The following is a 17662-nucleotide window of genomic DNA, read 5'->3' as shown; positions in this document are numbered from 1 at the left end:
TACATTAACTCCCCATGCTTATCTCACGAATTAGTTGCGATATTTCACTAAGAATTTAACTCAAAACTGTTGTTTACTTAAACATATCACGTCTTTGCCTATATTTCCAATGTTCTAAAGTTTTAAATTGTATATTATAAAATATTTTGACTTTTTTTTTAAACGATATCTCCTTAAGCGCTAATTATTCGATTTTTATTTTTCAACAGAGTTGCCAGGTTTGTTTTAAAGGGTAAAGTGTACATTCTTATCCAAGGAGTTTAGAGCATTGTACAAAAACTACTAAAATTTTCCAAGCAATTCAACATATCTCGTCTTTCTGTATATTTAAATTGTCACAGTGTTAAATTCTATATAACACAGTTCCAACTATATTTGAAGTTAAGGAAGGTGTAAATTATCTATTATTTTCTTATTTCAAAGAGTAGCTAGTTTTTGTTTTTAATGGCAGAACGAGTAAGTTCTTATCCGAGCCAGAAAACTTAAAATTTTTGACGTAATGCAAGCTATAAAATGCAGTATATATATATATATATATATATATATATATATATATATATATATATATTCAAATGACTGTTGTGAAAGATGCATAATTATTAACGATGCAAAAACAACATATTTGTAAGAACTAGAGGTCATGCAAATGGCTACAATGGAGAAGGTATCGTCTGCATATATGACGAAAAAAGGCATTTGTATCTGTTCCTTTGTTGAGAGAAAATCACGTATATGTGGGGTTCAGTAGCATATGACATCTCATCTCCCATGATCCATACCTGGTTTAGAAGATTTGTTGCAAAATATATTGTGATTTTGAGAAATAAAACTAACAGAAATAGCATTTCTGCTTGAAACTCCACGATTCTTGAGAGAACTTTTTCACAAGACTGTCTGCAAGAAACCCTACTTGAGCTAGGTGATAGTGTTATCAAGTTCTGTTTAGTCTTGCAATCAAAATCAACTGAAAAGCAACCCAGCCCTTCCTGTGCCCCCTCCCCCTTCTTTCTCTCCCCCCTTCACCCCGCTTCAGCCTATATGGTCCCTAAGATCTACTTCCTCTTCGTTTGCTAAAGAAAAAAGTACTTTGAACGATTTCTGTGCACAAGCTTTTGACCACGAAAGACATTAGAACTAAGCGTAGAAATCTGGACGCTGTAAATGCAATACGAGCAGCGCGACCTTTCTTCAATTCAAGTATTGCACTCTTAATGCAAGAGTCTAGGTGTCCCATCTTTCCCGTCAAAGATTACGGTTATCGCGCGGCCGTTCTCTTGGAGTTACGACGTTTATCAACGCATGATTTATACGCAACGGGTTGCTGCGTCCACCACATGTAATTCCATTTAGCCCCTGCTGTATATTAAGCGTACCGTCGTTTGTAAACTGCCGCTGGGCAAACAGAGAGAGAGAGAGAGAGACGGGTAGGAGCTAGGGGTGTTCGCACGTTTGGGTGAATGAAAATTGTGCCGTCTTCATAACTCAACTTTAAATGACCATTCATATCAGCATCCTAGTTGAAACTTAACTATGCCGTACTTTCTATCTAGCCATTAAGCATATGTATATATATATATATATAGATATAATATATAGATATATATATATATATATATACATTATAAATATATATCGCCAATATATATATATTTATATATATATATATATATATATATATTATATATATATATATATATATAAAAACTGAGTAGCCTATCATTTAAAATATCTGATACACCATCCACGATGTGTTTAAATGACGAATGACACTTTCGAAAAGGAACTTCGTGTTCTAAAAGAGGATTCTGAAATGACGTCGCATGCAAATACAGTAAAGTCAAGTCAGACTCTTACGCAAATGCACCCCCGCGGGAGGGGGATGCCATATTCCGAAGCTGATGTCTAGGCCAGTCACTTACGACGCTCCTGATTGGCTGTTGATAAGCCAGTCACAGGGCCGGAAACTCTCAGTCTCTCGAGAGAGTTTACATGGGTAGGATCTATATTCAAACTCTCCTAAGGGATACGTCTTTCAAAAGTATCCTTCAGGAGAAGAGGAACATACATCCAGCCTATGTGAACTCTCTCGAGGGAACGAGAGTTTCCAGCCCTGTGATTGGCTTTTCAACAGCCAATCAGGGGCGTCGTAAGGGTCTGACTGGCCTAGACATCAGCTGCACGGATGGTGTGAATCTACTATAGATATCAGATGCACGGTTGGCGTGAATCTACTGTAGTATACATCTCGACAATTTGTGACCCGGGGAGGGACAATCAGCCATAATTTCGTTGAACTGATAATGGAATCACCCCTGACAGATTCTTCAACGGACCCCTTTGTAATCAATTCAAAAATCCGAAGAAAGAATGAGTACATAATACGAAATTCATTAAGAAATGGATAAGAAAAAGTCGATGCGAATGTACGTAATATTGATACGAAATTGGATCGCATTCGAGATTCGTTATCAAGAAATATAATGCGGAGTTCTGTGGTAAGTCTTTATCCAAGTCCTATTGGTTATTCAAGATTACAGCTTGCTCCTCCATTCTTGAATACGCGACCAAACTTGAAAACAAAATTTGTCATCATTGAAATGAAAAATGAGCCATAAAGAGCCTAGAATTGATGTGACAACCTTACCGCATTAAATTCAGTACATAAATCGATAGCTGTAACAGAAAGTCTACTCGAGGAATTTGTATTTACCTGTTGTTCATGATTGCCGCTCATGAATTATGCAGACAACAACGCAGCCGTCACAACTGCTGACTCGAGTTTTGTTCTGGGCAACGCCCGTCAATAATCGGATCGCAAATTAAGTTTTGTTTGTCGAACAGAAACCGTCGGTGTGTTGCGTAAATATTCAATGCTACTTCTGTATAGACAGTGAAGGGACTGACTTCGAGCTCGTGGTGCGTGTACGTCATCGGTTGTGTCAGAATATTGAGAGACTTGCAGGTTTTCAAATAATCGAGCTGTGGCTAAGATGAAAATAAGACAGAACTTTGGATTCTCTTTTGATCAACAAAAACCTGACGGTAGAGATGTTCATTTAGTAAGGATGGCGATCCAACGAAGACAAAAACATTAGATGGACACGAGAGTAATGAACTTTAGTGAACGACCTGCTTTAAATCTGAAATAAAAATAGCATACGTGTCAAATTTGCAGTTCTTGGGTACAATGATAATGATTTCAGCTGAGCAATTTTCTTCTGTCATTCTATACGTAAATGAAATCTAAGCAATTATCTAATGCATTCGCATCGTTTCCTTCTAACTATGCAGATGTGAAGAATCCAATGAAAATGTCAAGTCGTGACAACGGAACAGGGCAACGTCCTCCTACAAAGATATTCACCGTCAGGATGACTGGCAAAGAGGAGAATGCAAGTGACGTCACCGAGGAGAAGAGAGATCAAGAACGTCCTGGTTCGACAAACACGTTAACAAGAAAGATCGCGGATCTTCTCCTCTGTCTAGCCACTATCCTGGGCTTACTACCAGAGGGACAAGATGGAATTCGAAAGAAAACTTGGGTTCGAAAACTCAAAACTCGAGTCCCAGCTTTGATAACTGCTGCTGCGTGTTTCTCCTTCTTTCCTGTCCACGGTAAGGTCAAACATTTGATTGTCGTTACGCAAAAGATCGTCACATTTTAAGTTTGCGCGAGTTCCTTCAGCAATGAAATGCGGAGGTCTTAGGAATTGGAGACGGCTGTAGGTTCACTCATGGATGTTAGAGCCATTAACTTATTTTTTAGAAGTGGAAGACTTAATGACTTGCACTTCCACGGCATTCAAACATTCCTACATTCCACCTACATCGAGCGAATGTGCACAACGTGATAATGGAGGTCTGTTATATGAAGGATTTGTGTGTGTGTGACTAATAAGCGTGTTTATGTCCTGATCACGATTGGGAGAGTAGATAACTGTCCATTTTGTAAGCAGGGCTATGCGTAGCTATAAGACTCACTAACAAGCATATATGGAGGTAGGGTGTGGAGTAGGTGAGGTGAGGTGGGGTTTGGAGGTGGATGAGATTATTCATGCTTCTCACGAGTTTCAACCCAGAGGTTTTAAAAAAAAAAATGGCGTTCTCTTTTTGTGTCAGTCTCTTGAAAGAAAAATCGCCCACTGTCTTTTTTCAGTCATCCTGGAATATTTGATGACGTTATTCACTAAGAGACTCTTTTGCTTTAAGAGACCCACATCAAACATGATGATGTAGAGAGATGCTTCTCTACAGCCTTTGGTCGAAGTTTCATCCTGGCAAGTCTTACTATGATACCAGTCTATAGATATATTCCCTCATGTCTATGCTCTTCTATATTCCATGTATTTTTTCCAGAGTATTGCACCTGGGAAACCTTGCATGAAAACTCAGCCTTGTACCTTTCCACCGAAATGGCGTACGGATTACTGCCCACCTTAGCAGCCTGGATGACTGTTTTGACCTTCTGGAACAAACGTCGAGAATTCACGTCCCTCCTGGAAAGATCCCGCGACGTTGCCGCAGACGACCTGAACATCACGAGACTGACCCTCGAGCTCCTCTTCGTCCTATGCTACATCATCACCTGTTCCAGGATAACCATTTCCTACTATACCCAGACCATCAGTCACTTCTGGATAAGCCTCGTGGAAGACGTGTCTTTCGTCTGGGTACTTCTGTGCGCAACGTCCTCGGGGATCTTCTACGTCACTTTGGGACGTCTCTTGGCCAGGGCCTTCGCCGCCACCAACGGGAAGTTGCGAGACGTCCTCCGACAGGGGAGAGAGACGCCCCCCGCGGCTTTGCACCAGATCTACAAACAGCTGATCACCCTCAGAATGATTCACGACGACATGTTGGCCATCTTGGCTCTTCCGTTACTCGGCCTCACCACGTTTTTGCTGTACACTCTCACCGTCACGCTGTTTCACCTGCTCATGCAGTTTATCAAAGGGGAGGGGGGGACAGCTCAGGACACAGTCGCCTCTATAGCGCTGGATACGTTGACTGTCTTGATGTTCGCCTCCATGGGCTACACAGCGGACTCTATCAAGCAAGAGGTAACAAGGGGAACTCAGTGCTCTAAATGCTGAAGCACATAATGACTCTATTGTTTACTCTATTCAAAATGACTGTAAGTTACATCTCACTATATTTCCGGTCTTCAATAACATATTGACGCTCAACTCAAGACTAAGCTCTTTTGAAAACATTTATTTGTCCTTGGTCTGTTTTTACTGTATCATTAAATATTTGCTGTTTTTTCTATATAAATTCACGGTTTGTTACCAATATTTTCAAAGGAGATATTTTTTTTTATTATAAAGACATAATCATTCGTTAATAACTGAATTACAATACGGGCAAGAATAATGACGAGAATTCCCTATGTATTCTCTCTTCCAGGCATCAGCTAGTGCTCAGTTACTGACTCAAGAAAAACCTAAAAACATTCCAGATGAAGCTCAACATGCATGGGCTGATGAACCTATTAAGGTAAGTTGTACCTAACTATGTAAGGGTGAGACCTCTTTTACACACCCACACGTTATATATGCATACATATATACACACACACACACACACACATATATATATAGATATATATATATATATATATATATATAGATATATATATTATATATATATATATATATATATATATATATGTGTGTGTGTGTGTGTGTATAAAATTTATATTCGTGTATACATATACATTTTACACATACTTATATATGTGTTTCGTTAATAATATATAGATAATAAATGTATAATATATATATATATATATATATATATATATATATATACTATTTCTCTCTCTCATTCTATATATATACACGCAACCATACTATATATATACTATTATTATATATATACATTCTATATATATACACGCAACACATGCACATATGTATGTGTACGTGTGTGTGTGTGCGTGTAAACGTTCACTGGAAGGAGAGCGTGCAGATATTTGACTAATGCTCATAATTCGTCTTATGAGTATCAAAATACTAGTAGTATACAATAACCACACTCTTTTGTACCTTTCAGTTCGCTATTTACAAACTGTGTTCTCAACCGGTGAGCACAAGGCTGTGTGGTTTCTTTACACTCTCGCGATCGACTTTTCTAAATGTGAGTATAAAAGAACATTTACCTCTCTAGTAAGGCAATAAATAAGTCGTGCCGAAATCAATTGAAACGCCTTATTTTTGCACAGTAGAACTTCAAGGAATGAAAACTGTTTGATCTATGTAGAGAGCGACTGAAATCTACGCCCTCCCCAAAAAAAAAAATTCCAGAAATAATATAATGTCAATTTAAGTCAATATTAAGCCAAGTTATCCCAGCCATCCCCAAACATCAAGTGATGAGGACTACAAGATAATTTAGGATCACCTCCTACCATCAAAATGCCGTCAAGATTAATAAGGAGTAATACGTAGGAATGCTGAACGAACTGATGGATATATCGTCCTCAAGTTTATAGTTTCCCAACAGGACTCTCCTTTTCACAGGTGTTGAACGCTGCCGCGACCTACCTGGTCATCCTCACGCAATTCCGACTTCTCGAGGATCCGAGGTCCTTCTCCAAAAGCGGAAGTGGCGGGGAGCTCAACCGCAGTCTCTCGTCAGATGTGGACTTTCGTGGAAATGACCCTGGATTCTGACAAGATGCCTTGACCTGACAGGGCGTCCGACTGGTGGAGAAAACTATGTTCACATTAATGCACTAATATAGTTTCCGCCATTCACTTAGAGTATTTTTTATTTTAGCTCGACTTTTTGTTGACTTCTCTTCAAGTGGTCTGTCTCAAGAGGATGAAATACATTATCTTACCATACTATAATGGGCATAATGTCTGTCCGTTCGTCTGTCATTCAATCACGGCCAACCGGCTGGTCCGATGGGCATGAAACTTGGCAGGGTTATAGTGGGGACCCAAAAGATGGTTTATAGTGGGGGTGTCATCCTACCTTCCCCCTCCCCCTCTCCGAAGGGGGTGAGGGTGAGAAGGGATTCCCTGAAACGGAGCTGGTTCTGCCCGTGAAACGGGGCTGGTTATGCCCGTAGACTTAGTTACTTTACGAATTTATCATACATAATGGTTAAACAACACTAGCGAGTCACTTATATGAAGCAGCAGATGAATATGCTTTTAGTAAGGATCGGTAAATTGCTAGTAATAATAATAATAATAATAATAATAATAATAATAATAATAATAATAATAATAATAATAATTCAGCGTTGCTCCCTCCTGCATCGTTGCCCGACTGTATGTATATACACCACCCACACCAAGGATGGCTAAATCTAACTACCACTTGCCTCCGCACTCCGCTTACCCGTCTAACAGATTGACCATCTGGCTGGTCGAAAAGTCGGAGACAAGGAAAGCACCGAAATGAATGCCGGAACTCAAACTCCTAAATCAATCTGCTGAAAACGTGTTGAACTCTACGGGTTTCTGCCCCCGCATTTCGCTACCTTTCTATGCATTATAAGGAAGAAAAACTGCTGTACAGCCACTGTTGGTGTATTTCTCTCTATCATAGAATGAGCGTGGGTCAATTATCGCCAAATACTTCCGTAGAAGAGAAAAGAATTATACGGAAAATTGAAACGACTAATATATAAAATAAATGCACTTGCCATCCTATTATTATTATTATTATTATTATTATTATTATTATTATTATTATTATTATTATTATCATCATCAAATGAAACGACTAATATATAAAATAAATACACTTGAATGATGCAGCCATCCTATTATTATTATTTATATTATTATTATTATTATTATTATTATTATCATTTAAAAAATCCACAATTATATAGTAAATTATATTAGCATACATACTTTGCATATAAATAAAATTTGCTATATAATTGTGGAAGTTTTATTACACACCACTTTATCACGGGAGTGTGAATTTCTTAGCATTATTAATATTATATTAACACCGATACTGTAGATAGTTCATTTCTGATTTCAGTGAATAAATTCTCCGTGACACCGCTTGGATTTGGACTAATCACCTTCAGTACAAATACGACATTCCGCTCAGACAAGAGCCCACGAACCGGGCAAGCATCTCCGAAATCATTCTTCCTATCCCTAAGGAAAGAAACAGCAAAAGCTCGGGAAAACACACGCGTAGGCCACAGGAAACCGGAAAGAAAGAGTGATAATTAAGGCCCAAGAGGAGACCAACAAGAGGAAGAGAAAGTGAACAGCGAGTTCTTCCCTCTCCGGACCAAGCACGGCTTCCTCCGCGCACGTGACCCTCTCAAAGGGAACTGCGTCTTTGAAAAGGACGCCTCGAAATTCGAAAGCCCTCCTGCGCGTGTTGCTGGGTCAGACAGTTTCAGAAATGTGACTTTTCATGTCTTCTGTGGTCTTCATTTCTACCTACCCAGCCCATCACCGCCACCACCATACCCCCTCAAAAAAAAAAAAACAAAAAAAAAAAAAATATTCCATCCACAAAATCAGAACTGACTGGTATCTTTTGAATATGTGGCGCTACTAGATTTAAAATTGCATTGAGAGACAAGGTACGAAGCAAGGAAATGAGATTAAGAAAAAACTAAAAAAAAAAAAAAATGCTCAATTCCCAAGGGGCGCTTCGACAACGGAAAAAGGGAAATGAGCATTGGGACCTGACTTTAAAAGAACTTGCTCGAAATTTTTCACCACCGAAAAGTTTTCTTTCTCACTGAATAACATCTCTGCTAATTTTGTGAAAGTTTCAATAACATTTCTGCTAATTTTGTGGAAGTCTGAATAACATCGCGTTAATTTTGTGAAAGTTTCAATAACATCTCTGCTAATTTTGTGAAAGTGTTTCAATTAACAAAAATTTCTGCTAAGAATTTTGTGGAAAGTTTTCCAATACAAATCAATCTGGCTAATTTGTTTTGGAGTTTCGATAAACATCTCTGCTAATTTTGTGAAAGTTTCAATAACATTTCTGCTAATTTTGTGAAAGTTTCAATAACATCTCTACTAATTTTGTGAGTTTCGATAACATCTCTGCCTAATTTTTGTGAGTTTCAAAAAACAAAAAAAATCTCTGCGTAATTTTTGTGAAAGTTTCAATAAACATCTCTGCTAATTTTGTGAGGTTCAAACATTCGCTAATTTGGAGTTTCAAATAACATCTCCGCTAATTTTGTTGAAAGTTTCATAACATCTCTGCTATTTTGTGAGTTTCGATAACATCTCTGCTAATTTTGTGAGTTTCAAAAACATCTCTGCTAATTTTGTGAAAGTTTCAATAACATCTCTGCTAATTTTGTGAGTTTCAAAAACATCTCTGCTAATTTTGTGAAAGTTTCAATAACATCTCTGCTAATTTTGTGAAAGTTTCAATAACATCTCTGCTAATTTTGTGAAAGTTTCAAAAACATCTCTGCTAATTTTGTGAAAGTTTCAATAACATCTAACTAATTTTGTGAAAGTTTCAAAAACATCTCTGCTAATTTTGTGAAAGTTTCAAAAACATCTCTGCTAATTTGCGTGTTTCAATAACATTTAACTAATTTTGTTGTGAAAGTTTCAAATTTAACAAAATTTCTAACTAAATTTTGTTTGAAAGTTTCAAAAAACATCTCTTGCTTAATTTTTGTGAAAGTTTCAAAACAAATTTCAATAACATCTCTGCTAATTTGGTGAAAGTTTCAATAAACAAATTTCTAACTAAATTTTGTGAAAAGTTTCAAAACAAACAAAAAATCTCTGCTATTTTTGTGAAAAAGTTTTCAAATAACATCTAAAACTAAATCTTGTGAAAAGTTTTTGAGTTTCTCTCTCAAAGAACTCGCGTTTGTGTATGTGTGTGTGTGTGTTTTTTTTTAATGTTCCCTAATCTTCACTGAATTATAAATCAAAACTTCAGCCATTTGCTTCAACTTAGCACAATCGCAAGAGATTCCGGAATCCAGAAGCTTGAAATGTATAAAAAATGTATTAAAAAGTCAGACTAAATGAATTAATTTTCAACTACTTACCAAAATGACGCCAACCCTTCACCTGAAAGAAAAGAAGAAATAATGAATAAGCGGATCAGTTTTTCTTGTCACTTCACATAAATTACACCAATATTGACTTCAAATAAAGAATAAGCGAAATAAATCCCGAGTTTCATTTTCCTCTGTTTACTCTTGATTTTATATATCTATTTTCTTTAAATAGCTTTTCGATATCAATACTTTCTAAGTATTACTTAATATTATATATTTTGTGGAAATGAAAGTGACAAAACACTGGAATAAAATATTTGTCTACTGAAATATAAGTGAAGGTACTATACATCTGTAAGGCTGTTTGAATGAGATACGAATTATCAACACCAGAATTGTTTTAGCTGTTAAAGGGAGTGGACCTTAGCGTAGGTATGCAGGCCCTGAGCGCGTTTCATTTTCCCGTGTTCTGGCAAAGCGTCAGCGCAATTATTCATAAATCGTACAGGATTATCAATCAGCCAGCGACTACCAGAGCGAGACAATGTATTATGAGAAGTAATTGCTGACTACCCGTGCTCCCACTGACCTTCGATAATTGATATGAACAAACACAACAATGATTTCGATCGTTTATGGTGGTTCGAAACAGCCTGACTCATGAGCATTACCGAGAGTCAGTTTATATCTGACGGTCGTGTCGGGTAGTGTGGTTTAGAAGACCCAGGACGGTTTCTTCTGCCATTCGAAGAACTGTTGTTTATCAATTTCAGTTATACTGAATACAAAAGCAATGCTACTTTTCGTACCGTGTTGAATGAGGGGCATTTCAGAGTATAGCTTCGTTTTGTTATCACTCAGGTCTGTCTCCCATGGAGAAAAAATTCATCCACAAATGGATCCGTACAATTCATGAATGAAAACAGTGGCAGTTGCTTCAGTGACAATCTAGACTAGAGGTTCACAAACCAAATGCGTACAATCACTCTAAAGTGATTTCTTCGACTTCCTTAGCGATCAGTGTATGTATGCTATGAACCTTAGATTAGTCTCTGGGAAATGAACCTACACATCTGACAGAAACAGACTCGCCTATAAGCACGGACTCAGGAGAAATTTAGGTCAGATGAAAAAACGCAGAACGAAAGCAAGGAAGAGGTATTGACGAGGGAGCTTTTAACTAGATCAACACCTTGTTTGCTGACAGGTGAGTAAACATACGCGCGTGGGTACGCACATATGCATTAGCACATGCTAAGTGTATAGCGCATCAATCATGCTTATTCGAAGAGAAACCGAGAGCAGCAAATGCTTGAAATATTGCTCATGTGAAAAAAGGAACAACAATAACAGTGGTTTTGTTTACATTGGTTAATGCTATTCAAAATTTTCTGAATAATAAATAATGAACATTATTAACACAAATGAGTGTTTTTAACATACTATTTCTCCATTTTATAATAGGTCAAGGTATTTCAAAACAGTTGATAAAAAATAAGCAAAATATGAATACGTTATAATGACAATCACAGGGATGATCATTGAAATATACCTCTGAACTTTAGCTTGCTATGGTCTGAAGTTTATATTAATTTCAGTTTTATGTATATTATTATCATTCTATTTTTATTTGTATTATTATTATCTTCATTTATTTGCATTATTTTATTTTCATTTGTTATATTTTTTTATTTGTATTATTTTATTTTCACTTGTAATATTTCTATTTTTTATACACTTACAGAATGAAACATGTGAAGACGCTGTTACACACAACAGGTTGAGATCTTTAAATGAATGAATGAATGCCATTTTGTGCTTGCTTTTCATCTGGTTTGTTTTTTATAACACCCATGCAGCTTCTAAGTCCCTTGAGCATTAAATGGATCAGTGCTCTTTTGCAGATACAAACGTCAGTTACACAATCATGAACTACAAGAGGAAGGGGACAAATTCTCCGTCGGTTTCCGCAGAATCTAAGGATCGCATCGCCCTAGGCACTATTCAAGTCCAGTCTCTGCTCACACCCGACAAAAACAAGGAAGCCCCGCTTGGAAAACGTGGGAAACCCTCGTGTGAGAGTGACCTTCACCAAGGGACAAAGGGACAGGGAGGTTCGACCACCCAAAAACACCTCAAGGTCCTCGACGGCATCCTGTGGCTGACTCTGGCCTGGGGCTTTTACCCTGGGGTAAAGATGGTCAAAAAGGGACGTGCAGACGAGCCGTGAAGGCCTTTCTTTCGTCGCTGGTGACGCTGACTGTGTGTCTGGCCTTCATTGGCATACACGAGGGTAAGTGCGGTGGCTGGAAGGCAGCTGAAGATTGAAATGTAAACCATGTAAATACCATATTCATGCGTGTTATTTTCGGGAACTTATTTCTCGTGCATATTCAATTACGTGATTGTCTCGAGAGAACACTATTGGTAATAATCCTACTTTCCTATATACAATATATATATATATATATATATATATATATAATAATATATATAATATATCATACTATAATGGGCGTAATGTCTGTCTGTCTGTCATTCAATCACGGCCAAATGGCTGGTCAGATGGGCATGAAACTTGGCAGGGTTATGGTGGGTACCCCTAAGATGGTTTGTAATGGGGGTTTCATCCAACCTACCCTTTGTAGGGGGTGGGGGTGAGAAGGGATTCCCTGGCCGTGAAACGAGGCTGGTTATTCCCGTAGACTTAGTTACTGTACGATTTTTCATACATAATTTCTGTAAAACTTCCCCGGAGAAAGTCGCGAATATTTCAGCTCGGACACAATAGAAGATGAAAATTATCATCAATATCCGCAAGATTTTTTGAATAACTTAAATCCACCGGGACTGCCAGTGCACAAAATAACGTTGAAGATGTACTGCCCGGTAATGTTGCCTCGGAATTTCGATCCTGCCAATGGACATAATAAAAAGGAAACTGACAAGTTCCTACTTTCTACTCTTTTTTTGGAAGACACAGGATCATAAGAGCATTTATCAGTAGCAATAACGCACTGACATACAAGTTGCGTCTTTGCAGTAGCATAATGAAAAGAAAGATACTTTATTATTCCTATCACCGTGCAAAGTAATTGACAAAGAAACGAACCAATCAAGATCCCTGATCCGTTAAATGAGTCACCGACAAGAGAGAGAGAGAGAGAGAGAGAGAGAGAGAGAGAGAGAGAGAGAGAGAGAGAGCCATTTAACGACATTAATGCACTACAATTTTATAATTTTATCTTGCTATCGAAAAATGAGAGAGAGAAAGAGACGAGATAATTTGTGATTTGAGAGCTAAGTAATCCGATAATCCTATCACCGTCTTCGTTACTTGACTTACATTGAGAGAGAGAGAGAGAGAGAGAGAGAGAGAGAGAGAGAGAGAGAGAGAGAGAGAGAATCATTAAAAGACGGTAAACAATAATGAATACGAACTCCTTTACTTTCATTGATCGTCCCTTCACTTACTTTAAGGGAGAGAGAGAGAGAGAGAGAGAGAGAGAGAGAGAGAGAGAGAGAGAGAGAGAGAATATAATTAAAAGAGGGGAAACAACAATGAATAAGAATTTTTCTGCGTTCAGTGAACGTCCCTTGAATTACATTACGAGAGAGAGAGAGAGAGAGAGAGAGAGAGAGAGAGACTTATAGTGTAATCGCCTTTATTTTAATATTGCTGAACAAATAGTACATATAAATTTTTCACTTCTGCACCCCGTATTTTATCACCCATCGTAGATGGGTAAGTTTGCTAATAATAATAATAATAATAATAATAATAATAATAATAATAATAATAATAATAATAATAATAATAATAATAATAATAAATGTGTGCTATTTTAAGGAACTTATTTCTCGTGCATATTCAATTATGTGTTTGTTTGTGTCGAGAGAACACTTTTGGTAATTATCTTATTTTTCTAAAAGAAAAAAAGAATAAAAAAAATAATAATAAGTACTAATATTACCTTGCTTTCACCGTGCTTGCTGTACATTTATCTAAACAGTGTGAATTGAGAACTAAATATTGCAAATTATTTTAGACCGTAAAGCAAATTTCGGTCTATTTTTACAGGAATGAATTGGTAATGGTCAAGTCAAAGGTAGCCATCAAAAGAGAAGCAGAAACACTATAAACCTCTCATTTTCCCCGACTCGAAAATGTCAATGGAAATCCGTCAAGCAATGTCTCTTTCTCTTTCAGCCATGATCACTTTGGATCATTTAGCCAAATTCTCGTCGACTTACTGGATGTGCGAGAAGTTCTTCGCCTTTGCCTTGACGATTCCTGGGATCTTTAACATCGTAGCTTTCTGGCGTAGCAGCGGAGAGTTCGCCCTACTCCTCGATGGATTCCGCGGAATTACTGTTCACCGGGACTTCACGATGAAAACAGCCGTTTCAGAGCTTCTGCTCTTCGTCTGTTTGGGCGGCGTCCAGCTGTATAGCAACGCAGTTTGGTACGTCTCTTACACTAGCCAAATCCCTTTTCTCCTGAGAGTCCTCTTCTTCCTGTCATTCATATGGCTGATCTCGAGCGTGATCCTGCCGCCCTTATGTTACGCAGCTTTGGGGTCGGTCTTGGCCAACGCTTTCAGACATACCAACGAACTGTTAGCCCAGGCGCTACGCAACAACGGCAACGACGAGTTGAGTATCCGAGCCATCAATCAGCAGCTGTCCTCTTTACGAGAGCTACAAGGAAGGCTGGTCACAATGTTGTCTCTCCCGCTACTCGGGTTTTGCATCTTCATGTTTTACATGTTCGCAAACTACTTCTTCTACTCGGTGGTGTCTGGTTTGGTACAAGACCTGACTGTCATCATCCCTGGGATTCTGGTGGCCGCCTTCCTCGGATTCATCTCGGTCACCGTCGTTGGATACACGGCTGACGACATCCAGGCAGAGGTGAGGTACCTAGATTATACTAGTATGTATTTGTGAATATCACTGCTTGCCAGTTTCTAGACAGACGTATCTCGATTATACAAATGCAAAGGATACTGCTAGTAGATTCACATCACCCGTGCATCTGATGTCTAGGCCCGTCCCTTACGCCGCTCCTGATTGGCTGTTGATAAGCCAATCACAGGGCTGGAAACTCTCAGTCTCTCGAGAGAGTTCACATAGGCAGGATGCACGTTCCACCTTTCCTGAGGGATAAGTCTTTCAGGAGAGGTGGAACATAGATCCTGCTCATGTGAACTCTCTCGAGAGACAGAGTTTCCAGCCCTGTGATTGGCTTATCAACAGCCAATCAGGAGCGTCGTAAGAAACTGGCCTCGACATCAAATGCACGGTTGATTTGAATCTACTATAGTTCATGATAATTAGTCTTTCTATCTTTGTAGATATATTGCGATGCACGGTATCTTTGTTCTTAATTTCTGGATTAATAAAATCCAATGGGGCAACAAATTTCAGAGAAAATACTCTGAAACTGAGATGCCCTGAGTCTAATCCTTGCCAGTTTTCGTAAAGAAGCTTAATCAATGATTCCAAAGATTAATCTTACGAGGTTTTATTAAGTACGAAATTTATGATTCGAATGAATATCTTACACTTGTATTAAAATCGTTATCAAGTACCTTTTCTCTCTCCATTCGATTATTTCACAAAGGCGTCAGCACCAATTAGAATTCTTCTCCAAGAGGAGTTGAGAACTTCCCCAGAAGATGCACCACACACTTGGAATGAGGATCCTTTGAAGGTAACGCTTTTACTTCTTTTATTATAAGCACACACATATACATACATACACACACACACACACACACACACATATATATATATATATATATATATATATATATATATATATTATATTATATATATATATATATAAATGATATATTTGTTTGTATGGTGTTTTTACGTTGCATGGAACCAGTGGTTATTCAGCAACGGGACCAGCTGCTTTACGTGACTTCCTAATCCTGTCGGGAGTGAACTTCTATCACCAGAAATACACATTTCTCACTCCTCAATGGAATCCCCGAGAATCGAACTCGCGCTGCCAACGAGGTTCCACGCCAACACCATACCGACCACGCCACTGAGGCGCTAAATTATATAATATATTTATATATAAAATGTATGTATGTACACAGTATATAACATAGTGATAGTCAGTCTATGCTGTAGAAATAATTTTAATATCTGCATCATTGCTTAATACAGCAGAAGCAGTGTTAACTTTGACAATGAGCAAAACATTATTTACATCTATTCAGTACCGTTATTTCCTTTTATATCTTCAATCTCTATCACTCTTCTTTGATGATTCCGCTTATGTCTCAAATTAGCAGCTACCGAGATGATCGCCCGATGAGGCAATATTCACAACTAACGTTTCATACGCACGGATGTAAACAGTTTATTGTGCTGCCATCTATGCATATTTCACGGAACTGGTAATGACTTCTGTCGCCGAGAACCTCTCAGTTTGCATGGTTACATCGCAAGCGGCCTTTCACCAAACCTAACGGAGGCCCCGTGCCTTTTTAACTGACCGAAAAAAACGAAGACCTAACGACCTAACCCGATAATTAAAGAAGCGTTCAATATGGCGACACGCCTTAACCCGAAAAAGTTATCAGTTCTCTATAGTGTCTCCCATGATTTCAATATCTCGGTAACTGTTCATTTTCGGCGGAAGTGGCAGAGATAAATAATTGATGGAACTGTTGAAATGTCAAGACATCACTATACAGAAGCTGCATGAGTGGAACTGAATGTTAATTAGGGTTGGTCATTTTTTAAATTTTATTTTCTTAAAAATATATATAAAAAATGTAAAAAAATCAGTGATTTATTTGATTTTTTTATTTATTTGTTTTATTTGTTAGACGTTTTTCCAATCCCTTTTTTTTTCTCAAAATATATTTTATAACAAAATTACTATTGATTTATCTTTTAGGTTTCCAGTTCTGGCCTAAAGTATGTACTGGCAATTTTTTATATTAGATGCAGCATAATTATGCTTAAGTTTTTGTTAACTATAATCCATATTTTTCAATTTGTTTGCTTTAAAAAAAAAATTTAATGAAAAAATCAATAATTTTATTTCTTGATTAGATCAGTTTGAGTTAATCATTCCCAACCCTGATGTTAATAAAACCTTAATAGCGACAGTCTTTGTTGGAAAAAAAATCCTAGGAATATAAAGATTAGAAGTGAATCCAATCATTCCTATCGGTTTTACGGCTACGTATATATCACAGGCCAAGAAAAAGGGTCAAAATAGGATGAGAAACGATTCAATTACATGAAAGAAATAAATTCAATCACATGAAAGAATTAACCAAGTTACTCTATTTCCAGATGTCCATCTATCAGATGTGCGAAGAACCTTTGCTTTTCAACGCGTGTGGATTCCTAAACATCACTCGGTCATCCCTGCTAGTGGTGAGAGACAGACAGACAGACAGACAGTAATATAAATCCCCAAACAATGGAAATGAAACCTTGGACATCAGACAATCCAGTCTCAAAGTCGAAACATGTGCACATGTATGCACAATTACGGAAGCATGTAGACATTTGTATAGTATGGACACGTATACACAAGACAAAAACAGGCATAACATTTTTTTATTAGGTCTTTTAATATTTTGTGCGTTTAGTGTCATAAATTATCGAAAAACAGGTAGACATTTGTACTGTACGGACACGTAT

At 37.6% G+C, this 17662-nt stretch overlaps 2 protein-coding genes across 5 annotated transcripts in view; one reads left to right on the top strand and one right to left on the bottom strand.

Moving 5' to 3' along the window:
- Positions 1-17662, bottom strand: part of LOC135218490 (uncharacterized) — a 256375-nt gene that overhangs the window by 67232 nt on the left and 171481 nt on the right. For 3 of the 4 annotated variants that reach the window (XR_010315343.1, XR_010315342.1, XM_064254836.1), the window contains one exon: positions 10028-10049. The exons of the other annotated variant lie outside the window; for it this stretch is intronic. Coding sequence is in view for 1 of the 3 variants with exons in the window: in XM_064254836.1 (XP_064110906.1) it covers positions 10028-10049 (22 nt within the window). In the remaining 2 variants the exon portion in view is untranslated. The remainder of the gene's footprint in view (positions 1-10027; positions 10050-17662) is intronic. 4 annotated transcript variants of the gene reach the window in all.
- The window catches only part of LOC135218587 (uncharacterized), a 13627-nt gene continuing 8037 nt past the window's right edge, over positions 12073-17662 (top strand). Inside the window, exons 1-3 of the mRNA XM_064254999.1 lie at positions 12073-12272; positions 14190-14893; positions 15606-15695. Coding sequence (XP_064111069.1) covers positions 14192-14893; positions 15606-15695 — 792 coding nt within the window. The 5' untranslated portion in view covers positions 12073-12272; positions 14190-14191. The remainder of the gene's footprint in view (positions 12273-14189; positions 14894-15605; positions 15696-17662) is intronic.

This window comes from Macrobrachium nipponense, chromosome 9, assembly GCF_015104395.2.
Source record: "Macrobrachium nipponense isolate FS-2020 chromosome 9, ASM1510439v2, whole genome shotgun sequence".
NCBI classification, from domain to species: domain Eukaryota; kingdom Metazoa; phylum Arthropoda; class Malacostraca; order Decapoda; family Palaemonidae; genus Macrobrachium; species Macrobrachium nipponense.
Note: the sequence above shows the minus strand (reverse complement) of the source record. Positions and strands in the feature narration are given on the sequence as shown.